Source organism: Hyperolius riggenbachi, chromosome 11 (assembly GCF_040937935.1).
Source record: "Hyperolius riggenbachi isolate aHypRig1 chromosome 11, aHypRig1.pri, whole genome shotgun sequence".
Classification (NCBI taxonomy): domain Eukaryota; kingdom Metazoa; phylum Chordata; class Amphibia; order Anura; family Hyperoliidae; genus Hyperolius; species Hyperolius riggenbachi.
In genome coordinates, this window is record NC_090656.1 from 209,629,454 (window position 1) to 209,656,295 (window position 26,842).

Sequence of the window (26,842 nt, forward strand, 5' to 3'; positions counted from 1 at the left end):
CCAACAGTTGGGGGTCCGCTATGGCTACCTAATATCTAAGGGCACATTTTTCTACCTAATCCTGATATCTATGGGCACATAGCCATCTAATACTTTTATTTGGTGAATATGGCTGTTTAATTTATATATCCAGAGTGGACTTGGCTACTAATTGTTTTTATCTTGAGGCATCTGTCTATGTAATTTGTTTATTGTGAGGCACCTGGCTACTTAATTTATCTGGTTGACTGTTACAGCTTTATTTTTATTGGACAGCATGTGACTACTTGATGAATTATCTGATGGCATGTGACTACTTGATGAATTATCTGATGGCATGTGACTATTTGATGAATTATCTGATGGCATGTGACTACTTGAATTATCTGATGGCATGTGACTACTTGATTTTTATGATGGCATGTGACTACTTGATGAATTATCTGATGGCATGAGACTTCTTGATTAATTATCTGATGGCATGAGACTGCTTGATGAATTATCTGATGGCATGTGACTACTTGATTAATTATCTGATGGCATGCGCCGTATTACCCAGATATGCCTCTCAGTGTCAGCCTCCTCTTTGCCCACTGACACCCTCCTCCTTCCCACTGACACCCTCCTCCTACCCATTGGCACCTTCCTCCCCACCCACTAGCACCCTCCTTTCCACCCAGTGTCACCCTCTCCCACCCACTGGCACCCTCCCCCTGCACACTCACTCCCATTGTCACCCTCTTGCAAAAGCAGGGGTGTGGCTTAAGGCCGCACAGGGGGCGTGGTTTAAGTGTCCCTCTTTCGCATCTTCAAAAGTTGGGAGGTATGAGTATGGCCACGCTGTAGATCGGCGACTTCCGGCGCACCGCACGCTGTATGGAAGCACCAATAGGCTTTCATTAGCATAGCATTTTGATGCGGTAAAATGACCCACCACACCGCACCACTGTGAAAGGGGCCTCAACAATTACACTACCCAGAGAAAGGGGAGCAAAGCTGAAAGAGAGGAAAGAAGCTATTTGCCTCACCAGGATTGCACTTTTATTTAGCTTTCCTGAATAACAAGAAGACACAGACACCCAGCACTAGGGGAAAGGGGGAAATAAAGATGAATGAGGAAGAGGAGTGGAGAGAAATTGAGAATAGCCTGAGATGGAGCAGAGAGCTTATCTGTATTGCAGCCCCACATCACACAGAGGCTACTTGCATGTAATATGACTCCTGTCCCTGCCAGCTTCACACTAGTCTCCAAGCAGCCTTCCTGGAGTCTAGGGACTGTCAAAAACTTTCCAACCTGTGTAATACCTTATCTAGGTGCCCACATGCAGAGTTTACGCTGGTGAGAGAGCACTGCAGACAGAGGTTTTTTTTTCTACACGCCCTGCAGGAGGAAAGCTTCTGCTCTGCCTCATGCTGTGTACATTAACCAGCTTGCCCCACCCTCTAGTTACACAAATCCAATCCAGATCCAAAAAAGCTTTATTGGCAGGACCAAATACATGTAGCATTGCCAAAGCAAATCAAAGCATTAACAAGGGGAGGGGGTTCACCCAGCCAGCCAGGTCACAATGCCCTGTACAAAAACTTCACCTGAATTCACCAGGCACTGCCTGCCCCCAGCCCTAAATCATTCAATGAGAGGTTGCCTGGGGGAAGTCGCCTTCCTTCCCCCCTGGCTAGTTCCCTCCTGTGTTCTACAAACACGTCTTCATGTTAGTTCCGACATTACCATGCCTTGTATTTTTGGTACTGTTGAACACGTGTTAAATCATTGCCTGAAAGATCATACTGTATTGTATATTGTGGCCTGTATGTGTACGCTCACACTTGTGCTTTGATCTTTCAGGACAATGCTTTACAAACACGCCTTCCTGTTTGCTCAGACATTCCTGTAGTACTGCAGGCAGCAGGCAGTGTCTGAACAGGTGTTCAAACAGCCTGAAAGATCAGTGCATTGCACGACAAGCATGGCAGGGAGACGTGCTTCTACCCGAAGTTGCAGAGCCAGCGCAATGTCCAAAGAGGAGATGATTACCATGATCTGTATCCTTGACAACAAGGATTACGACGGGCGGCAGGCTATATACCACCGGCCCAATGTCCGCAAGGACAAGATTATGGCCAAGGTCATACGGGTACTGAGAAAAACTCATGGGACCAAACGCCAGAAGAAACAGCTCCGCCAGCGCTGGTCGGACCTGAAAAACCGAGAATATGATGTCCTAACAAAACTGCGCAAGAAGATCAGGAGACGTGGTATGTTTACTGGCAAATACTCACTTGGTTGTTTATACAGGATTGACAGTATGCCCCACTCGTCCACAAAGTGACAATTGAGACCCAGTATAGGCAGCCAGATGTGCCCCAGCATTAGGTAGGTCCCTTCCTCAATATAAGTAGCTAGGTGTGCCCCCAGTTTACCACAAAGGGGTTTTCCCCCTTATCCTTATGGACCAGAGCAATTTTAACATTTTGGCGCTGGTTCCCATATATTTGCCAATAACTTTAACACTATTTATCACACTACTACTTATCTATATCTTGTTTTTTGCCACCAATTAGGCTTTCTTTGGGTGGTACATATTGCTAATAATTATTTTATTCTAAATGCATTTTAACAGGAATAATGAGAAAAATATGGAAAAAAAATGTATTCTTTTCTATGTCCAGCCATTATAGTTTTAAAATAAAACATGCTACTGTGGATAATATACACACATTTTATTGGCCCATTTGTCCCAGTTATTACAATGTTTAAATTATGTCCTTCATACAACGTATGGTGACAATATTTTATTTGGAAATATATGTGTATTTTTTCAGTTTTGCATCCGTCACTTATTACAATACCTTGTTAGCAAAAATAACAGTAATAGACCCTCATGACATACATTATAAAAAGTTGAGTTAACTGTTTATGTATTTTTTTTTAAATATCATCTTTTTATATACAAAGGTTTTATTTTCGTAACTATAAATTGAATGTGTTAGAGAGTAATTTACTATTTGGTCACTAGATGCCCCCCCCCCCTCCGGTGTGTACACAGATGAAGTAATGAGTGTATGTTTCACTTTCACTTTAGTCAATGACTACCGTCATCTCATTGATGACGGTGATCACCGAACTGTGTTCCCATTCACTGATCTGTGTACTAACAGGTGGTGACGAAGGTGCATGCGGCGGACAATCGTGGTGGCAGACGCCAGGGGTGAGCCTGGGGTGCCTGGCACCTGGGTGCAAGGTTTTCTCTGGCGCCTATGGGAGTGGTTAAATTAACCGCGCCCAACCACATAACCACACCCATGTCCTGCCTAATCACACCCACACCTTCCACCTCTTTACGCATGCATGTGATACCCCATTCCTACCCTACTTCCATGGGCTTGCTCCTGGCTGGCTTTGACTGCGTGCAAGTCTGCTAGTCTCTGGACTGACTCAGGTTGAGAGGCTTTGCGAGTGCGTATTTATGGCTGCCTGCGGCCACCATACTCTCGCTCGCTGTCGTCGGCTCCTCCCCCCGCCAAGCCCAAGCGTGAGGTGGACTGCCTGTATCTTTTCCATTGCGCCGCACAGCCTGCCAGTGTTGCCAACCTTTCACGTTATTTTTTACTGACAAAAGATTATTTTCACTGACAAAATTTCCCCAATAAATGCACATAATGACAGACAGCCTTTCATCAGTAAATGCACATAATGAGAGACAGCTTTTCCCCAGTAAATGCACATAATAAGAGACCGCTTTTCCCCAGTAAATGCACATAATAAGAGACCACTTTTCCCCAGTAAATGCACATAATAAGAGACCACTTTTCACTAGTAAATGCACATAATAAGAGACCGATTTTCACCAGTAAATTGTAACGATCGGTGTAACACAGAGAGGGTCTGATTACCGGTGAACTGCAGTATCACCGACAATGCAGAATATACCCAATTATTGATGATCTGCAGTATCACTGATAATCAGATATATATTCTAACCTCTGGACACCTGAGCAATGAGTGAGTGTAAATGCAACAGTAATACTTTGAGTTCACACAGAAGTAAGTACCTTCCGTGGCCTAGACTCTCCCGGGGGAGGAGCTAAGCAGAGAGAGGAAGGACAGAGTGTGAGTGACACCAATGAGGGAGTGTCACTAACAGATCTGGGAACTGCCTCTAACAGTAAGGCTAGTTCTCGAGGTCGGGCAAGCCAGGTCGTTAACACACAGACAGATAAGGTACAGATTCAGGAGACAGATACGGAATCCAATGAACAGGCAGGGTTCGGCAAAGGAGTATCAGAATAGCAGGGTACAGAATTAGGAGGCAGATACAAAGTCCAGGAACAAGCAGAGTTTGGCAACAGGTTATCAGAAATAGCAAGGTACAGAATCAGAGATCAAAGGAATAGTCAGGCAGGCAGAAGGTCATAACAAATAATACAGTATAATTTCCTAACGCTAAGGTGTGAGATCCTTGGCCGTCAACACCTTTGGAAACTATGCTAGAACACAGATACAGACAGGTCTGAGTGCTACCACGTAGTGATCGCAACGCCAGACTCCAGAGGAATGCCCAGCACCCAGTATATATACATCAGTGCTCTCCAGCACCTCCCTTAAGTGCTGGACCAATGAAAGTCGCTGCACTTGTCAGCTGACCGGCCTGGTCAGCTCACCTTCCTCTGACTGTCATAAAAGCCCTGCCTCTCTGCGCGCGCACGCGTCCTCCTAGACCAGTGTGGACTATCAGTCTCAGCCACACCAGTCATGTGTTGTAATGTTGTAGCTGTATGGGATGCGGAATCCGCCGCCACGTGCAGCGTTTCCTCCGCATCCCACCTTATTGAGAGAGGCAGGCCTATGCGTACAAACCGCCGCGTCAGATGCAGCTGTTTCTCCGCGTTCCGCTATACCAGCCGCGGAAACAGCCGCCTCAGCTTGCGTCCATGCGGCGGCTTTTCCGCGTTTCTTCACAGTACCCCCCCCTTCCCGTAACACCCCCCGCCCCTCCCCATCCCCCCCCCACCCCCCCCCAGGTGTGGACTCTGGAAAGCTCCTTCCAGGCTTCTCAGGATGTAAAGCGTGGAATTCACTTTTCAGTTTGTCAGTATGCATGCGACCTTCAGGTACCCATGATCTCTCCTCAATACCATACCCTTTCCAATGAACCAGATATTGTACTGAGTTCTGAACTATGCGTGAGTCTAAAATCTTCTCTACCTCGTACTCAGGTTGGTCATCTATCATCACAGGAGGAGGAGGAGTGGGACCCACATGGACTGCTGGCTTAAGCAGAGATACGTGAAAGGATCTTACGCCACGCATACTGGCAGGAAGATCAATGGCATAAGTAACATTGTTGATCTTTCTAGTTACTGGATGTGATATACTTGGACTTTGCAAAGGCCTTCGACACTGTTCCCCACAAAAGTCTGGTGCAAAAGTTGAGGATGCAAGGACTGGGGAAGAGTCTGTGTTCATGGATAGGGAACTGGATAGGGAACTGGCTAATGGACAGAAAACAAAGAGTTGTGGTCAATGGATCGTACTCAAAATGGGAGACTGTTAGCAGTGGGGTCCCACAGGGGTCTGTTCTGGGTCCAGTGCTCTTCAATTTATTTATTAATGACCTAGTAGTTGCAGTAGTGAGCAATGTTGCTATTTTTGCAGATGATACAAAATTGTGCAGAATCATCAACTCTCAGGAAGATAGTGTCATATTGCAACAGGATCTGGATAGGATGGCTATATGGGCACATACATGGCAGATGAAATTCAATGTTGACAAATGTAAGGTCATGCATTTTGGACGTACTAATGGTCTAGCACCATACAAAATAAATGGGATACAGTTGGGGACATCAAACTTGGAGAAGGACTTAGGAGTACTCATTGACAACAAGTTAAATAATCGTACTTAATGCCAAGCAGCTGCAGCTAAAGCTAACAAAATTTTGGGATGCATTAAAAGGGAAATAAAAACTCGAGATGCTAGCATAATATTGCCCCTGTTTAACTCTCTAGTAAGGCCACATCTGGAATATGGAATTCAGTTCTGGGCACCACATTACAAAAAAGATATTGCAGTTTTAGAGCAGGTGCAGAGACGAGCAACAAAATTGATGCGTGGGATGGAAGGTCTTACTTATCGAGAAAGGTTAGATAAACTGGGTTTATTTAGTCTAGAGAAAAGACGCCTTAGAGGGGATCTAATTAACATGTATAAATACATCAGAGGGCAATATAATACCTTGGCGGATGAGCTTTTTGTCCCTAGGCCTTCTCAAAGGACTAGAGGACATGATCTGCGCATGGAGGAAAAACGTTTTAACCATTTATTTAGGAAAGGGTTCTTTACAGTAAGAGTGATTAAGATGTGGAATGCATTGCCACAGGAAGTCGTTATGGCAAACTCTATACCTGCATTTAAAGGGGGCTTAGATGCTTTCCTTGCGTTGAAAGACATCCATGGCTACAATTACTAGGTAATGCCTAATGATGTTGATCCAGGGATTTTATCTGATTGCCATCTGGAGTCGGGAAGGAATTTTTCCCTTTAGGGGTTAATTGGACCATGCCTTGTAAGGGTTTTTTCGCCTTCCTCTGGATCAACAGGGATATGTGAGGGAGCAGGCTGGTGTTGTACTTTATACTGGTTGAACTCGATGGACGTATGTCTTTTTTCAACCAAAATAACTATGTAACTATGTAACTATGGAAATGGACCCACAAACCTGGGTCCCAATTTGGCTGAAGGCTTGTGGATACCCAGACTAAATCTCCTGGTTGAAATTTCCATTCTAAGGAACGTTTTTTGTCAGCTTGACCTTTCTGACTTTGAAACACTTTCCCCAAATTACTTTCCACAATCTCCCACACGTCTTTAAATGACTTTTGCCAGGCCTCCAGAGCTGGAAACGGAGTGGAAGCGATTGGCAATGGGGAAAATTTAGGCAGCTTCCCAGTAACCACCTGAAATGGACAGAATCCCGTGGATGAACTCTTCAAATTATTGTGTGCAAATTCCGCGAAGGGCAAAAACTTGACCCAATCATATCGCGCCTCCGCGACGTAACACCTCAAAAACTGCTCCAATGATTGGTTGACTCTTTCCGTCTGACCATTTGTCTGTGGGTGGTAGCCTGACGAGAATGACAGCTCCATGCCCATTTGGTGACAAAATGCCCTCCAAAATCTTGACACAAATTGGACTCCCTGATCTGATACTATGTTTTCCGGAATGCCATGCAAACGGAAGATGTGACTGATGAATAAATCGGCCAATTCCTGGGCCGAGGGGAGTCCTTTCAGGGGCACAAAATGGGCCATTTTACTAAAGCGTTCGACTACCACCCAGATGACCGACATACCCTCAGACCTGGGAAGCTCACCCACAAAATCCATGGACAAGTGGGTCCACGGTTCACTTGGGGTGGGCAAGGGCTGCAATGCTCCTACAGGTGCCAGCCAGGAGGGCTTACTTTTTGCACACACCGCACACTCTCTAACATATTCTTTGCAGTCTGTCGCCAGAGACGGCCACCAAGCACACCTGGCAACCAGATCCTGTGTTCTGGAGGCCCCAGGGTGTTCTGCGTTCTTGTGTAAGTGAAACATCTGCAGAATCTGGAGGCGGAATGGCAACGGTACAAACATAACCCCCTCAGGCTTCCCCTCCGGAACGTCCTGCTGGAAGGGACTTAGAGTCTTTATCAAGTCCCCCCAAGTTTCAGTGGTCGCTAGAACCAGTCTTTGCGGGACAATGGTCTCCGGGGCGGAGGGCTGTGCTGTCTCTGGCTCAAAGCATCTGGACAGGGCATCTGCCTTGATGTTTTTACTACCGGAGTGTACGTAATTATAAGCCTGAACCTCGAGAAGAACAATGACCATCGAGCCTGACGGGGGCTTAGTCTCTTAGCCCCCTCGATGTATTCCAAATTTTTGTGATCAGTGTAAAGCGTAATTGTATGTTCTGCTCCTTCCAACCAATGACGCCATTCTTCAAAGGCCAATTTGATGGCCAGGAGCTCTCTGTTGCCTATATCGTAGTTTCTCTCTGCCGGAGAGAACCTACGAGAAAAATAGGCGCATGGGTGCAATCTACCCTGCAACCCTGACCGCTGAGACAGCACAGCCCCTACCCCGACTTCCGAGGCATCTACCTCAACAATGAAGGGATAGGCGGTGTCAACATGTCTCAGGATGGGTGCGGAACAAAACAAATCTTTCAGAGTGGAGAAAGCATGCAGGGCTTCTGGAGACCAGTGGGTGGTATCTGCCCCCTTTTTAGTGAGACTGGTAAGGGGTGCAATGACAGTGGAATACCCCTTTATGAACCTTCTATAGTAATTGGCAAAGCCTAAAAATCTTTGAATAGATTTTAAGCCCACAGGTTGAGGCCATTCCAACACAGCCGAGACCTTGGCAGGGTCCATAGACAGGCCCGAGGTGGAAATTATGTACCCTAAAAAGGTAACAGATGTCACCTCGAAGATGCATTTCTCCAATTTAGCATAAAGCGAGTTTAGTCTTAATTTGTTCAATACAAATTTAACGTGTGTCCTGTGTTCAGAGAGATTGTTAGAGAAAATAAGTATATCATCCAGATACACCAACATGAATTTGCCCAACACCTCCCTGAATACCTCATTAATTAGTTCTTGGAAGATGGCCGGAGCGTTACACAGCCCGAAGGGCATCACCAGGTACTCGTAATGCCCGTCGGGCGTGTTGAAGGCCGTCTTCCATTCAACGCCCTTTCTGATCCGTACCAGGTTGTATGCCCCCCGTAAATCCAATTTTGAGAAGATCTTGGCGTCGGTAACCTGTGTAAACAAGTCATCTATCAGAGGCAAGGGGTAGCGATTCTTCACTGTGATTTTATTTAGGCCCCGGTAATCAATACATGGCCGCAGGCCTCCGTCTTTTTTCTTAACAAAAAAGAAGCCTGCACCAGCGGGCGACCGGGAAGGGCGAATGAACCCCTTGGCTAAATTTTCACGAATGTACTCCTGCATGGCCACTTTCTCTGGCCCAGATAAATTGTAGAGATGACCCCTAGGGGGCATACAGCCAGATCGATGGGGCAATCAAACGGGCGATGTGGAGGTAACTTATCAGCCGCCTTGGGACAGAACACATCGGAATACTCTGAATATTGTGTTGGTACCCCCTCCAACTGAATCCTAGTCTGACCCAGTGTCACCCTCTCTAAACATTGCTAGAAACACTGTTCTGACCAGCCAGTTAACTGACCAGTAGCCCAATCGATCTGTGGGGAGTGAAGGTGCAACCATGGCATGCCAAGGATGACTGTGGAGGTGGTCATGTGAAACACAAAAAACTGCAATTTCTCTTTATGCAATACCCCTATAGTGACTTCCACCTCTGGAGTCTGAGACAGCGGATGATTTTTTTGCAGGGGGGAATCATCTACTGCCGTGACCTGAACGGGTGGTTTTACCGGGGTGAGCGGAATACCCAATTTCTTTGCAAATTCAAAATCCATAAAATTAGCTGCAGAGCCTGAATCAACAAAAGCCTCAGAGACCTCCGTTTTATCTTTCCAAGTAACAGTACAAGGAAGAAGTAGCCGTTTATCTTCTAGGGGTAAAAGTCGTGCGCCTAGGGTGTTACCCCCTACAACTCCTAGGCAGTAGCGTTTCCCGACTTGTTAGGGCAATTACGTACTCTATGACCCCCATCTGCGCAGTAAAGACACAGCTGTTCAGACATCCTACGTCTCCGCTCCACTTGGGATAGTTTCGACCGACCAATCTGCATTGGTTCGGGTGGAGGCGAGACAGGAGGAGGTGGAGTTACTGGAGGCGCAGCGTAGGACACCATTTTTACTTGACTACTACCCCGGGTCTGTTTCTGGTAGCGTAGCCTGCGGTCGACTCGAATGGCCGATGAAATGGCCTCATCGACTGTTTAAGGTTCAGGCAGACTTAACATGAGATTGGAAACCTCATCTGACAACCCCGATAAGAAGCAATCTAAGAGGGCATAAGTGTTCCACCTGGCTGAAACTGACGACCTCCTAAATTCGGCTGCGTAATCCTCGACCAGACCCTTGCCTTGACGCAAAAGCTTGAGCTTCCGCTCAGAAGTCGCGTCGTCGTAAATTACTGCCATGGCTTTAAAAAACTCATCCACTGAGGTGAGGGCTAAGTCTCCGGTGGGCAAACTGTACGCCCACGTCTGAGAATCGCCTGATAACAAAGTCTTAATAGATATAACCCTTTGGGCCTCAGTTCCCGAAGATCGGGGTTTCAACTCAAAGTAGGATAACACTCTATTCCTAAAGTTGCGGAAGTCTGATCTGTGACCAGAAAATTTCTCAGGTACAGGTAAACGCAAGTCAGAGCTAGGAGAGGATCGCACCTCATTCACTGCTGTCTGGAGGGTTTGTAAGGAATCAGACAAGACGTCAATCATAGTCTTGTGACTACCCAGCACTTGGTTGATGTTTTCCACCAAAGTGGCAAGTGCGCCCAGACGGTCAGTGTGTGCGTCCATTTGTATTTTGGTCTGGCATTCTGTAACGATCAGTGTAACACAGAGAGGGTCTGATTACCGGTGAACTGCAGTATCACAGACAATGCAGAATATACCCAATTATTGATGATCTGCAGTATCACCGATAATCAGATATATATTCTAACCTCTGGACACCTGAGCAACGAGTGAGTGTAAATGCAACAGTAATACCTTGAGTTCACACCTTTGAGTTCAGTACCTTCCGTGGCCTAGACTCTCCCGGGGGAGGAGCTAAGCAGAGAGAGGAAGGACAGAGTGTGAGTGACACCAATGAGGGAGTGTCACTAACAGATCTGGGAACTGCCTCTAACAGTAAGGCTAGTTCTCGAGGTCGGGCAAGCCAGGTCGTTAACACACAGACAGATAAGGTACAGATTCAGGAGACAGATACGGAATCCAATGAACAGGCAGGGTTCGGCAACGGAGTATCAGAATAGCAGGGTACAGAATCAGGAGGCAGATACAGAGTCCAGGAACAAGCAGAGTTTGGCAACAGGTTATCAGAAATAGCAAGGTACAGAATCAGAGATCAAAGGAATAGTCAGGCAGGCAGAAGGTCATAACAAATAATACAGTATAATTTCCTAACGCTAAGGTGTGAGATCCTTGGCCGTCAACACCTTTGGAAACTATGCTAGAACACAGATACAGACAGGTCTGAGTGCTACCACGTAGTGATCGCAATGCCAGACGCCAGAGGAATGCCCAGCACCCAGTATATATACATCAGTGCTCTCCAGCACCTCCTTTAAGTGCTGGACCATTGAAAGTTGCTGCACTTGTCAGCTGACCGGCCTGGTCAGCTGACCTTCCTCTGACTGTCATAAAAGCCCTGCCTCTCTGCGCGCGCACGCGTCCTCCTAGACCAGTGTGGACTATCAGTCCCAGCCACACCAGTCATGTGTTGTAATGTTGTAGCTAAATGGGATGCGGAATCCGCCGCCACGCTGTCTGAGCGTGCGGCGTTTCCTCCGCATCCCACCTTACTGAGAGAGGCAGGCCTATGCGTACAAACCGCCGTGTCAGACGCGGCGGTTTCTCCGCATTCCGCTATGCCAGCCGCGGAAACAGCCGCCTCAGCTTACGTCCATGCGGCGGCTTTTCCGCGTTTCTTCACATAAATGCACATAATAAGAGACCGCTTTTCACCAGTAAAAGCACATAATAAGAGACCGCTTTTCACCAGTAAATGCACATAATAAGAGACCGCTTTTCACCAGTAAATGCACATAATAAGAGACCACTTTTCACCAGTAAATGCACATAATAAGAGACCGCTTTTCACCAGTAAATGCACATAATAAGAGACCGCTTTTCACCAGTAAATGCACATAATGACAAACAGCTAGTGTCCCCAGTATATGTAGCCAGCCTGGACCCCCTTTTGTGCAGTGATTGACAGGGAGCCCCTTTAGGCAGTGAGTGACAGGAAGCCCCTTTAGGCAGTGAGTGACAGGGAGCCCCTTTAGGCAGTGAGTGACAGGAAGCCCCTTTAGGCAGTGAGTGACTGGTAGCCCCTTTAGGCAGTGAGTGACAGGGAGCCCCTTTAGGCAGTGAGTGACACGGAGTCCATTTGAGTAGTGAGTGACAGAGAGCCCCTTTAGGCAGTGAGTGACAGGGAGCCCCTTTAGGCAGTGAGTGACAGGGAGCCCCTTTAGGCAGTGAGTGACAGGGAGCCCGTTTGAGTAGTGAGTGACAGGGAGCACCTTTAGGCAGTACATGACAGGGACCCCGTTTAAATAGTGAGTGACAGGGAGCCCGTTTGAGTAGTGAGTGACAGGGAGCCCCTTTAGGCAGTTAGTGACAGGGAGCCCCTTTAGGCAGTGAGTGACAGGGAGCCCCTTTAGGCAGTGAGTGACAGGGGGCCCCTTTAGGCAGTGAGTGACAGGGAGCCCCTTTAGGCACTGAGTGACAGGGAGCCCCTTTAGGCAGTGAGTGACAGGGAGCCCCTTTAGGCAGTGAGTGACAGGGAGTCCGTTTGAGTAGTGAGTGACAGGGAGCCCCTTTAGGCAGTGAGTGACAGGGAGCCCCTTTAGGCAGTGAGTGACAGGGAGCCCCTTTAGGCAGTGAGTGACAGGGAGTCCCTTTAGGCAGTGAGTGACAGGGAGCCCGTTTGAGTAGTGAGTGACAGGGAGCCCCTTTAGGCAGTACATGACAGGGACCCCGTTTGAGTAGTGAGTGACAGGGAGCCCGTTTGAGTAGTGAGTGACAGGGAGCCCCTTTAGGCAGTGAGTGACAGGGAGCCCCTTTAGGCAGTGAGTGACAGGGAGCCCCTTTAGGCACTGAGTGACAGGGAGCCCCTTTAGGCAGTGAGTGACAGGGAGCCCCTTTAAGCAGTGAGTGACATGGAGCCCCTTTAGGAAGTGAGTGACAGGGAGCCCCTTTAGGCAGTGAGTGACAGGGAGCCCGTTTGAGTAGTGAGTGACAGGGAGCCCCTTTAGGCAGTAAATGACAGGGAGCCCGTTTGAGTAGTGAGTGACAGGGAGCCCCTTTAGGCAGTGAGTGACAGGGAGCCCCTTTAGGCAGTGAGTGACAGGGAGCCCCTTTAGGCAGTGAGTGACAGGGAGCCCCTTTAGGCAGTGAGTGACAGGGAGCCCCTTTAGGCAGTGAGTGACAGGGAGCCTCTTTAGGCAGTGAGTGACAGGGAGCCCCTTTAGGCAGTGAGTGACAGGGAGCCCCTTTAGGCAGTGAGTGACAGGGAGCCCCTTTAGGCAGTGAGTGACTGGGAGCCCCTTTAGGTAGTGAGTGGCAGGGAGCCCATTTGAGTAGTGAGTGACAGGGAGCCCCTTTAGGCAGTGAGTGACAGGGAGCCCTTTAGGCAGTAAATGACAGGGACCCCGTTTGAGTAGTGAGTGACAGGGAGCCCCTTTAGGCAGTGAGTGAAAGGGAGCCCCTTTAGGCAGTGAGTGACAGGGAGCCCCTTTAGGCAGTGAGTGACTGGGAGCCCCTTTAGGCAGTGAGTGGCAGGGAGCCCATTTGAGTAGTGAGTGACAGGGAGCCCCTTTAGGCAGTGAGTGACAGGGAGCCCGTTTGAGTAGTGAGTGACAGGGACCTCCCCCCTCTAGCCGCCGCCGCTCCCCCCTCACCTTGCAGACCTCAGGATCAGTGGCGACCCGACCAGTACGAGCGGGCTCCAGAAGCACCCGCTCTATATGCGGAAGTGATGTCACTTCCGCATATCAGTGCAGTGTGCTAGGTCCTAGCGCCCGCATGACTGGTCGCCGCCTGATCGAGGTCTGAGCAGTGACGCGGCGGCTAGAGGGAGGGAGGGAGCGTCGGCCACAGGGAGGGAGTGAGCCACGGCCAGAGGGGGTGAGCGGCGGCCGGGTGGCGCCTGTCAGAGACAGGCGTCTGGGTGCAATGCACCCGCAGCACCTGCACAGGCTCGGCCCTGGCAGACGCATATCTACACCTTTGTACAGGAACTGAAGTACTGCGGGGCGTAGATATACTGCCGCTGATGGCATAAGTGCTTAAAGTATCCCCTTACAGCAGTATAGTCAGCCAGTTGTGCCCTGGGTATTAAGTAGCCCCGCCGGTATAGTTAGCTAGGGGTGCCCCCAGTTGAAAGTAGCCCCCCTACGGCAGCATAGGTAACCAGGTGTACCCTGGGTATTAATTCAAAAACAGAGACTGCACACAAAGGGCTTTAGCGACAAGCTGTATTAGTGAGCATGTAGAGGCACATACACAACATGTTTCGGGCGGATCACGGCTGGCAGGCTTCTGATCACAGCACGGGGGTGGGGGTGATATGTAAATTAAATGTAAACAGTGCTGCGGATCCCCCGCAGCGCTGTAGAAGTGACAGCCTTGTCACTTAACTGTTCCTCGGATGGCCGCACAATCTAATCCCTGCCACAGTCCTATGCCTACAAGTACAAACCTCCGATCGCTGTCTAGGGGCAATTGGAGGGGGGGGGGAGGATTAAAGGGAATAAGGTTTTTTTGTTTTTTTTAAAGAACACTTTTTAATAAATTAAGAAAAAAACAACTAACGATTGCAGGAGCGATCAGAGAGGCCTCCTAGTGACAACTAAAGGAGGTAAGATTCATTTGTGTGCTAAATTGTATGGTTGTGCAGCGAACAGTTAAAGCTGCACCGCACTGTTTTTTGAAAAATGGCCTGGTCACTAGGGGGGTGTAGGGAGAAAGGGAGAGGGAGGGAGCTGTGGTAGGCAACTCATTTGCCTCTCCCACAGTAGCTGCAACCAGGCCAGAATAAAAACCTAAATAGGCCAGGTATGGCCCACGGGCTGTAGTGTGCCCATTCCTGATCTAGATCCTTTCACCTTGAGAATGCCTCACCTTCATTCCCAGGGTCTCCTCCCTTGTAATTTTTGCATTGCATGTGCTGTATTGAAATGTCACACGCCACTCTTGCACTGAAAGTAACCATGTATAGGACATGGGATTGTGTAGCAGCATGTCCCAAAAGCAGTCGTATGTCAGCTATAACAATACTCTCTGCTTCAGCACCCACATCCAATCTCCAAGATCCCCCCATCTCATCAGCTCCCACCTCGCAACAGTGATTGTCATTGGGGACATGTAATGTTTCATTTTCTAATTCTTGTTCTAGCTCGCAAGGAGGAGCGTCAAAGGTGTCAGGAGCTCCAAGAGGGGCAGTCGGGGCCCAGTGGAGAGGATCCAGAAGAGGAAGGGGTGGATACTGGTAAGGGCATGGTGATTCAAGTTGGCTGTCAACTCCCACACGTATCTGCTTCCCATTTGTTCAACAACTTAACTTGGTCAATAATTTTATTGTCTTGTTTCAAAATGTTAATGTAAACCGCCAAGAAAGGATGAGGGACAGCAGCTCAGACCAGGAGGAGGAGGAGGTCGGCCGGTCGCCTGTCAATGCCGAGGTACCGGAGGAGGATGCCCCCCAGAATTGTAAGTATTTGGTGTCCCGTCTACAACAATACTCTCTCCTTCAGCACCCAAATCCAATCTCCAAGATCGTCCCCATCTCATTAGCTCCCACGTTGGGTCCCGCATTGTCTCCCCTCAAACAGTCATTGTCACGGAAGAGCCGTGAGACCAGAAAGCGCAATCGCAATCGGTTTCCTGCACCGATTGTCGTTGTGTTGCCAAATCAAGATTTTATGTCTGGGGGTAGCAGACTGTGAGCCTGGGAGTCTCTGGTTTCATAGCTGCTAGAGGAACTCTTTTCATGAAGTACGTTTGTTGACCAGTGAAGGCATGTTTGTTTAAATACCTTGATCAAAAGAAGTCCCTTCCTGGGCGAGTGACACCGAGGTGTGAAAGCTCTCCAGCAGTAAGCCCCAAATGGCAAGTGTTACTGCCATTTAAAGAGGATAACCTCCGCAGGAGGCCAGACTGCTCGACTCCGTTGGAAGCAGAGAGAAAATTAATGTTGTATATGATTTTTAACCTGTTTAAGGAACACCGTTCATATGAGAGGTATGAAAGTTATCTCATTCTGCTGATCCGGATCTGGTGACTATTTTAATATTAAATTTAGGCCACTGACATACCCAGAACCTAAGGTATTCTGCTACTTCGTAACCGGGCATGCGAAAGCACCCAAGTTTGATGTCATATGAACTGTCATATTCTGAGGAATATGAATCTGTGACTGTTATGTGTGTGCAGGAAGCGTAAGCCGAGCTATGAAAAATGTCATATTTGGTGGGCACCAGAAACCCACCCAGGAGGTGAACCACACCCTGTCCAGCCCCTGGGCTGACCCAGAGACCCCACCCAAAACTTTGGATTATTCAAAAGTGCTTGCCAGGGACTCCTCTTGTATTCCTCCAATTCCATCTTCATGGGAGCCTGCCGCTGCTTTGAGAAAAAGTAGCGGCCATCTTGCCTGAACTTTGGCTCCTGAACTGAAACAAAGAACTGCACGTGTTTTTCTGGGAAAAGATGTATTTCCACATGAACTTAAGTATCCGTATTTTCTTCCCTTTTTATTTTTTATACTGCGCTACAATTGTCTCCATAATTGTTGATTTTAATGATTTTCTGTATATATTAATTATTTCTATTGCATTAATAATAAAACGACTAAAAAGTCATTTTATTCGTTCAGCTACCCTGCTGTTCAGCCGCACAAACTGAACCTAGCTTCTGAGGAGTCGCTACTACTGTTGATAGCTAGATAAATTAGAGTGTGTTTAACCATTTTATTTGCAGGTCTAGAGTCAGTCAGTCAGTGGGATTCTCTGTCCCATGGTAACAGAGATTGTGGCAGCCTAGTATTTTGTGTTTAATAGATCGCACACCTCCCTCTGGTCTGTCTGCTGCCAAAATCCCAGCGGTTTCTGCGCACCGATTGCGACCACAGACTGCATTGTCTGTGTGCTGAAACCAATTGGAAGGCATTGTGGGTTCCGGCCACTAGGGGGTGTGTGACATTCATGAATGCCAAAGGTATACTCATCCATTCTTCACAGTGCTCTGTACACTGGCTCCGTATTTGAAGTCCCATGTGTCATATATTCTGTGGCTAAAAAAAAGGTTGGGCAAGACACACCCACTGCACATCTACGATCTGCTCCACAGGTATATTCTGACCCACCCCCTCTGGCTCTCCAATGACCTCCACTTGACTGTCCTGCTCATATGTCAGTCCTATCCGCATCTACAGCACTTCAGAAAGGGCACAACCACACCATGAAATTCACGCACTGGATGTCACTGGCTAACAGCATGCCGGTAAATCAGCTCTTACTTTCATGCTCAATACCAACCCCAAACCCCACCTCTCCGCCAGGGATGAACTCACGAGTCATTATGAGTAGCTAGATACTCTAATTCGTGATTCTTATGAGGCGTAATTGCTGCAGGGCCAGAGGTGGTGGGTCAGTATATACCTGTGGAGCAGATCGGACATGTGCAGTGGGTGTGTCTTGCCCAACTTCGAATAGCTAGCTACATGTAATGACTCGTGAGCTCATCCCTGCTCTCCGCTCAAACACCAACCATGCCAAAATTAACCTCCTGACAAACACAATAACAAGCATGGTTGTGTTGGATGAACACTATGCAACAGTGATTGTCAATGGTGACATGTAATATTACATTTTCCTATTCTTGCCCTAGATCACTGGGAGGAGCGTCAAAGGTGCTGGGAGGAGCGTCAAACGTGGCAGGAGCTTCAGGAGGGGTGGTCAGAGCCTAGTGAAGGGGATATCGAAGAGGAAGGGGCGGACACTGGTAAGTGCATTGTCTGTGCATTGTCCATGGAGGAAAGATTTCTTCGACAGTGGGAGGGACGAGTACCTAACAAGTTGCATGCAAGCTGTTAGAGGAAACTAACATCCTCCAAGTGGTAGACAGGTCATGCGTATGCTCAGTGTGTATTTTATCCCATAAGTGGGGCTTGCACTCTTTTGCAGGTAAGCATTCATCTGTTTTTAAGTAGCGCTGTTCATTTCTTTGCTATGTTTTGATTTATTTCTGGTCAGCTGCTTCCACTTAACAGTTTTGCCTTTGGCGTATATGCAGAGCCTCTGTTTGGGTTCAAGGTGCGTTTGTAGCTTCTGGGGGTGCTCAGCGCATCTCTGAGCTGAGGCCATTCAGAGGCGGCCTGGTGATGCGCTGATCCCACTTTTTTGCGCAATTCTCAATTTTACTTGGTAGCGCGCCCAGGTTATGCATATGCATAGGTAGGATTTAGTTAGTGTTAGGTCCCCTCCCATGGAGGATTGACTTCTTCGCAGTGGGAGGGACGAGTACCTAACAAATTGCATGCAAGCTGTTAGAGGAAACCAACATCCTCCAAGTGGTAGACAGGTCATGCGTATGCTCAGTGTGTATTTTATCCCATAAGTGGGGCTAGCACTCTTTTGCAGGTAAGCATTAATCTGTTTTTAAGTAGCGCTGTTCATTTCTTTGCTAAGTGCATTGTCTTGTTTCAAATTTTTGATGTAGACCACCAAGAAAGGAGGGGAGACAGCAGCCCACACCAGGAATGGGAGGTCAGCCAGTTGCCTGGCAGGGCGGAGGAAGCAGAGGAGGATGCCCCCCAGAGTTGTAAGTATTTGATGTCATGTCTACAACAATACTCTCTACTTCAGCATCCACATCCAATCTCCAAGATCCCCCCATCTCATTAGCTCTCACCTTGGGTCCCGTATTGTCTTCCCTCAAACAGTCATGAATGCCACAGCTACACTCATCCATTCATCACAGTGCTCTGCATTTTATGTCCTCCCATGTAGCATTATTTTGGGGGACATGCAGTGGCATAGCAATAGGGGGTGCAGAGGAAGCAACCGCATCGGGGCCCTTAGGGCAGAGGGGCCCTTCCTCAAACACAGTATTAGCTCTTTATTGATCCTGTGCTTGTAATAATCACTTCTTTAGATGCTTTGAATGGTAGTAATCACTGGCAAACTGTCCCCATCCCCTCCTAGCCTTTCTGACAATGTGGTTGTCCTTGATTGGTTTTGGTGCTCCGTATCAATTATGTATAGCATGCTTGGGGGGCCCCAATGCAAAAGTTGCACTGGGGCCCACAGCTTCTTAGCTACGCCACTGGGGAAATGCCACATAAGCAAAGGTTTGCACGCAATCACTTACTGAGTGCTGGCACTATATTGTGTACTGTTGAGATTTGATAAATGCAAGTTTAAAAGCCATTGGAGTGCCTCTTTCTTTATTCATTGAGTGCTGGCACTCACTCAGATCTCTCTGGCAGCTCCCATCAAACAAATAGCAAACTGTGTGTCAATGTGTCATTATATAACACTTACATCTAATAAAGCGCTTTACCGAGTTCCGTATTTTTCGGACTATAAGACGCACTTTTTCTCCCCTAAAAGTGGGGAGAAAAAGTCCTTGCGTCTTATAGTCCGAATGCACCAATTTGAATGTGCCCACCGGCTCCCCGCAGCATACCATGTCACAGTATGCGGTGCGGGGAAAAAAAACAGGAAGCTCAATGCGGGCAAATCTGGACAGACAGGAATCCACACTGCAGCCAGAGACGTTTCAGATACCTTTAAGTGTATTGCGCCAGCAGATCTATATGAGGCAGAAAAGCTCTTTTACCCCGCCTGGACCCACTGCAAAGCCACTTTCTACATGCCTGCCGCTCCAGCTCAAGGTTCCCTGTTCTCAACACGTTCCAGCCTGCATGCGTAATGAAGAGGCGCCAGCAACCAATCGCACAGTTACACTGCCATTGTATACGCAGTACAACTACCAATCAGGCGGGGGGAGCTGCCCCGGACCGCCTATCACAGCGCTCACTGCTTCCTGCTCGTTACATTACAGGAAGCAATGGTCTCACGGGTGGGACCATTGTGGCCAATCACTGCGCACATCTGCGCTGGAATGGCAGTGAGCGCTGTGATAGGCGGTCCGGGGCAGCGCCCCCCGCCTTATTGGTAGTTGTACTGTGTATATAACGGCAGCGTAACTGTGTGATTCGTCGCTGGCGTTTTCATTACGCATGCAGGCTGGAACGTGGGGAGAACAGGGAACCTTGAGCTGGAGCGGCGGACATGTAGAAAGCGGCTTTGCAGTGGGTCCAGGCGGGGTGAAAGAGCTTTTCTACCTCACATAGATCTACTGGCTCAATGCTCTCAGAGCCTCCTGAAGGGTCTTTGGCTGTAAGTATATGCATGAGGACAATGGAGCGCACAGGGAAAGAGGAGGGGGGATCACTGGACATAGGGGGACACTGGATCCAGGGGGCACTGAACACGGGAGACACAGGGGTCAATGGACACAGGAAGACATAGGGGTCACTGGACACAGGATGACACAGGGGGTCACTGGACACAGGATGACACGGGGACACAGGACACAGGGGTCACTGGACACAGTAGGACACAGGGGGTCACTGGACACAGTAGGACTCAGGGGGTCACTGGACACAGGAGGACACAGGGGGTCACTGGACACAGGAGGACACAGGGGGTCACTGGACACAGGAGGACACAGGGGGTCACTGGACACAGGAGGACACAGGGGGTCACTGGACACAGGAGGACACAGGGGGCGTTTTCATTATGCATGCAGGCTGGAACGTGGGGAGAACGGGGAACTTTGAGCTGGAGCGGCGGACATGTAGAAAGCGGCTTTGCAGTGGGTCCAGGTGGGGTGAAAGAGCTTTTCTACCTCACATAGATCTACTGGCTCAATGCTCTCAGAGCTTCCTGAAGGGTCTTTGGCTGTAAGTATATGCATGAGGACAATGGAGCGCACAGGGAAAGAGGAGGGGGATCACTGCACATAGGGGGACACTGGATCCAGGGGGCACTGAACACGGGAGACACAGGGGTCACTGGACACAGGAAGACATAGGGGTCACTGGACACAGGAGTCACTGGACACAGGATGACACAGGGGGTCACTGGACACAGGAGGACACGGGGACACAGGACACAGGGGTCACTGGACACTGGAGGACACAGGGGTCACTAGACACTGGAGGACACAGGGGTCACTAGACACTGGAGGACACAGGGCGTCACTAGACACAGGGGGTCACTGGACACAGTAGGACACAGGGGGACACTGGACACAGTAGGACTCAGGGGGTCACTGGACACAGTAGGACTCAGGGGGTCACTGGAAACAGGAGGACACAGGGAGTCACTGGACACAGGAGGACATAGGGGGCCACTGGACAGAGGGGGTCACTGGACACAGGGGGTCACTGCACACAGGGGTCACTGGACACTGGAGGACACGGGTCACTGGACACTGGAGGACACTGGACACTGGAGGACACAGGGGTCACTGGACACAGGAGGACACAGGAGGTCACTGGACACAGGAGGGCACAGGGGGTCACTGGACACAGGGGGTCACTGGACACAGGGGGTCACTGCACACAGGGGGTCACTGGACACTGGAGGACACGGGTCACTGGACACTCGAGGACTCAGGGGTCACTGGACACTGGAGGACACAGGGGTCACTGGACACAGGGGGTCACTGGACACAGGAGGACACAGGGGGTCACTGGACACTGGAGGACACAGGGGTCACTGGACACAGGGGGTCACTGGGCACTGGAGGACACAGGGGTCACTGGACACAGGAGAACACAGGGGGTCACTGGACCACAGTAGGACACAGGGGGTCACTGGACACAGGAGTCACTGGACACAGGGGGTCACTGGACCACAGGAGGACGCAGGGGGTCACTGGACACAGGGGTCACTGGACACAGGGGTCACTAGACACACAAGGACACTGGTCACAGGAGGACAGTGGGCACAGGGAGTCACTGGACACAGGGAACACAAGAGGTACAAGGAAGGCACAAGGGGAACATAATGTAGGGGAGGTCCATAAGATGCTCCTGCACCATGAATGCACCAGATTTTTGAGTTTTCTCCTAGGTGATATTTTTAAACTTGTAAATAACATGCCCTTTAACCTGCTGAGCGGTCTGGACGAGCTCAGCTCGTCCAGTACCGCCGGAGCCTGCCGCTCAGGCCCTGCTGGGCCGATTTGGCTCAAATAAAAAGCAGCACACGCAGCCGGCACTTTGCCAGCCGCGTGTGCTGTCTGATCGCCGCTGCAGTGCGGCGATCCGCCGCATGCAGCGGCAAAAGAGGGTCCCCCCAGCCGCCTGAGCCCAGCGTAGCCGGAACAAAAAGTTCCGGCCAGCGCTAAGGGCTGGATCGGAGGCGGCTGACGTCAGGACGTCGGTTGACGTCCATGACGTCACTCCGCTCGTCGCCATGGCGACGAGGTAAGCGAAACACGGAAGGCCGCTCATTGCGGCCTTCCGTGTTACTTCTGGCCGCCGGAGGCGATCGGAAGAACGCCTCCGGAGCGCCCTCTAGTGGGCTTTCATGCAGCCAACTTTCAGTTGGCTGCATGAAATAGTTTTTTTTTTATTAAAAAAAACCCCTCCCGCAGCCTCCCTGGCGATCTTAATAGAACGCCAGGCAGGTTAAGCCACCAGAAAGCAAGCAAATACCCAAAATACATTTTGATAGTACTTTTTCACGTACTTTTTGGTACTTTTTTAGTTGAAAAGTGCTGAAAAGTTATTTTAAATCGAAGATGAAAAATTATCTCCCAGGAGAACACGGTACCTGGCAGTCCGGCCAGAGAAATTAAAATTTTAAATTGTGAAGATGAGTGAGGCTTGGGGGCCCCCCTGGTCTCTCAGGCCCGGGGGAAATTGCCACCCTTTCCTTAATGGTAGCGCCCACCCTGGACACATACAAACAGTTAACACTTACTTGCCCAGTCTCAAACTATTCTGAATCAAGTGCTGTTGAGCAAAGCTTATATAGACAAACAGCTGACAAATGTTAACATTACGCACATAAACTTCAGTTTTACCGCTCGTAGAGTTCTACACGCACAATGCTGCGCGTAATTCATGTAGCGCTATAGCACTATTCAATAGCACGGTTTAGCGAATCAACCCCATACTGTGTTAACCTGGTGGAGACCCGTGTCTTCTCTTTTTGACTGGCACTTATTCACACTTGTTCTACTTGCGAAAGAGAAAATAATATGTTATGTCTGCTTCTTGTAGATATTCCACTAGATGATGATGATGAATATGCTGATGTCACACTCTGCAGAGGAGTAGGGGGTCAGTATGCCACTACCGTTCCTATGCAACTCACCTGCATACATGCAAAAACAGCCCTAGGAAATTTGGTGCAGGGTGAAGCTGATAAACAGGTCACTGTGCTCCTGCAAAAGTCCCGGCAGTGTTAATTACTATCCCCCTCCTGGCTGGCATGGTCTTAAAGGGAAAGATGTAATTCTGCTGCCAGCTATTGCTGGCGGTCAAATTACGCTTTTTTTGAAGTATTATGGGCTCCGTCTTTTGCCACTGTAGCCTTGATTCACATTACGGCCTATGGAGACGCACGGTGCGCCCAAATTTCCCTGCACCATTTTGTGCTGTTTTATTGGCACCCTATCACCCCCACCCCATCGCCAGCTACTGCACACACACCTTGTAAAGGCAACGCTTATGCTTTATCTATTCAATAGCATTCGATGATGCATTCCAGCCCTTTCTTGCATTGTGGCTGCCCTGGTCTCAGGATCAGGTATCCTGCAATACCACCACCCAGTATGCCACCACATGGTCCTCCTTTCTGCCTCTGTGACTGCCCTGGTGGTCAAGGAGGAGGGGCAAAATATAACACAGGATGCATTTGAAGGTATTTAATTTTACTTGCATTGTATGCATCACAACACATTTTTAGCCTTATTGGACTCAAAACTTCATCTTGTCCTGTCACCCTTTGACCCTACTAAGTATGTGCTTCAAAGAAACAAAGGACCAGATTTATCAAAGCATTGCTGACAGTTTTTTTCTTCTTAACCTCTTGAGGACTGCAGGGCTAATCCCCCCTAGTGACCAGGCCATTTTTAGTATAATAGCCCACTGCAGCTTTAAGGCTAAGCTGCAGGGCCGCACACCACATTACACAAGTGATTTCCCCCTCCCCTCCTTTTCTCCCCACCAACAGAGCTCTCTGTTGGTGGGGTCTGATCGCTCCCCCCATGTTTATTTTTTTTTAAATAAATATTATTGTTAGCTTTTTTTTTTTTTTTTTAAAAGCTGTTTCTTTAAAAATGTTCCCTCCCTCCCCACAGCCAGCCAATTATGGCGATCGGCTGTCATAGGCTTCTGCCTATGAGACCCGATCGCTCTCTTGTCCCCCAGGGGGACAGCCGTGTGACACGGCTGTCCCCAGTACAGCGCTGCTGCCGATCGCAGCACTGTACATAGAAATAGAATATTAGTCTCCCGAGCAGCAATAGCCGCTCAGAGACTGAAGGCGGGGCGGAGCTCCACCCCCCAAGCAGAGATGCGCGCGCAGCCTGCGCGTGATCTCCTGCAAAACAGAGCCCCAGGACTTTACGCCAATTGGCGTTAGGCGGTCCTGGGGCTGCCGCGGCCACTCCCATCGGCGTGACGCGGTCGGCAAAAGGTTAAACAGTTCTAACCAGCGGGACTATTCTGCATGATAATAAGAAACTTCTTAAAACCTTCTTAACCACTTTGGGACCGGCCGCCTAACCCCCCTTAAGGACTAAAGCATTTTGCGGTGGAGGGCGGTGCACGCGTTTGGGGGGGATCAGGCGGCCGGATCCCGTCTGTGGCTGGCTGGGCAGTGTCCCTGAATGGTGGCAAGTGTCCCCCCTTACGCCAGCAGCAATCATTTACCTTCCAGGCTCCAGCGATGAGCCGCAGTAGCCCCCTTCTTCTCCAGCCGGCATCTCCGCTCCAAATGACGCTCAGGTCGGGTCGCGGCTTGATGACGTCATCAAGCAGGGAGTCGGCGCTGACGTCAGACAGAGCAGAGATGCCGGCCAGAGCAGAGGGGGGCGCCAATCATCGCTGGAACAGCAGGGAGGTGAGTAGATCCTCTTCTTTTCCCCCCTGCCGCCGCTGTCCAAGTGATCACTATGATCCGACGGCGATCGTAGTGATCACGTGATCAGCAGCCATACGCGATGGCTGCTGATCACTGAGGGGAGATGCCAGCTGTTGTATGACAGCTTAATCTCCCCTCTCGGGTGCGCACGATCGCGCCGGGACGGTTCTTTAGCGCGGACGTTGAATCAACGTCTGGTCAGAACTGTACCTCCACCTGCTGGACGTTGATTCAACCTACAGTGGTCCCCAGAAGGTTAACAGCAGCAGGAAAGTGTGATTTTCTAGAGCTGCACTACTGTTAAGAAAAGTGCAAATCCATCCCTAAACTGCTGCAGATTAAGAAGTGCTTAATAACAGTTTTACAGATAGTGCAGCAGTGCAGGCTAGGCATGATTTGTGAGGTGCTCCCCCCCCCCCCCCCCTGCTAAATTCCTCCTCAGAGCCTGCCAGTAGCAATACAGCAGATGTATTGGTTACTTCAGGAACAGCAATTTCCCTCACACAGTGCACTGTCTGAGAAACCTCCCTAACTCCTCTTATTTTGCAACAGTTTTACAAGGAACCTGCATCTAGTTATTTCTTGAAGGATACCCGAGGTGAGGTGACATGATAAGATAGACATGGGTATGTACAGTGCCAAGCATACAACTAACTATACTGTGTTTTCTATCTCTGCCTGAAAGAGTTAAATATCAGGTATGTAAGTGGCTGACTCAGTCCTGACTCAGTCACAAAGTGACTACAGTGTGACCCTCACTGATAAGAAATTCCAGCTATAAAACACTTTCCTAGCAATAAAATGGCTTCTGAGGGCAGGAAAGAGATAAAAGGGTCGATAGTTCATAGATCTTAGCTCTGGCATACTTCAATGAATGTGTCATTGAGCAAAACCAATAAAACAGTTAAAACTTAAAAAGTAGATTTAAACATAAAATAAAACTGTGGAATATCTTAACAAGTAATTTTTAGGAGAAGGAAGATAGATACAATCGTTTATTTCATTAGTTTATTTTCACCTCGGGTGTCCTTTATGATGCCTGAGACAGTTCTGCACGGATTTCTAAAAACCTACCAATATTTTGTCTCAGACACTCTTGATAAATGTCCCCCACTGTCTTTTATTGTAAAGAAGCATAGGTCAACCATGCTGCATGTGCCACACAGGGGCATAACTAGAGGGGAGCAGCCCCTACCATCACAGGGGGGCCCATAGCAGTTTTAGGGCCCCAACTACTAACCTTCCCTTCCTCCGATACAGGGGACTATACTTCAGATGAGGTGTTTTTGTGGCCACACTTGTTTAATGCCACACTTGTTTTATAATACTTGTGAGATGGGCCCCAAGGCCGTGAAGAGCACCAATGGGAGGCCAGGGAAGGGGTGTGAACATTGAGGGCCCTATCAAGGTTTTGCTGGTTTGGCCCCATGAATTGTAGTTGCGCCACAGTACTGAACCCACATTACTGTACGATGTCCCTTTGGGTCTACCTCATACTAAATGTGAAACTGTGGCTCTAGGTTTCTCAACATATTGCCATTATACTAGTTTTTGGGGAGGTGAGGACTCCATGTTTTGTACAGCAATGCAAAATAAATAAACAGTTTTGGGGAAAGCTTTGGTGGGTTTATTTGTTTAGTGTTGTCCTTCCATGTGCATCGGTCAACCCAACAGGGATAACATTTGTAATATTGTTTTATTTGGTTATTTGCACAGACTTGTCAAGGAGCGCTCATGCCCTTGTGGACCAAGTTGAAGGAGTCCGGAGAGTCTTGGGGATCCTCCGTTCCTCTATAGTGGCAACATTGGATGAGGCTGAGGCCAACCTCGAGCAACTGCTAGAGGATGCCAAGAAATGTTTTTAAATGTTTTTGTTTTGTTGATGATTGGCTGGTGCTTAGTGACTGTTCAGGGTTTTCCCAGGTCATGTTTGATCTGTTTGCAATGTTTGCACATTTTTATAGCATGTTTTATTTTA

General features: G+C 48.9%; 1 protein-coding gene across 3 annotated transcripts; it reads left to right on the forward strand.

Annotated features, from left to right (window-relative positions):
• The first annotated feature begins 1,892 nt into the window (after positions 1-1,892).
• Positions 1,893-26,842, forward strand: LOC137538146 (uncharacterized). 3 transcript variants are annotated; one of them, XM_068260168.1, is made up of 7 exons: positions 1,893-2,235; positions 15,090-15,182; positions 15,308-15,403; positions 17,582-17,695; positions 18,413-18,514; positions 22,998-23,057; positions 26,581-26,842. In XM_068260168.1, the coding sequence occupies exons 1-7, from the start codon at positions 1,947-1,949 to the stop codon at positions 26,727-26,729; spliced, it is 903 nt and encodes a 300-aa protein (XP_068116269.1). In that variant the 5' UTR covers positions 1,893-1,946; the 3' UTR covers positions 26,730-26,842. The 3 variants fall into 3 exon arrangements, with proteins under 3 accessions (XP_068116269.1, XP_068116270.1, XP_068116271.1); XM_068260169.1 differs by lacking the exon at positions 22,998-23,057; XM_068260170.1 differs by lacking the exon at positions 15,308-15,403.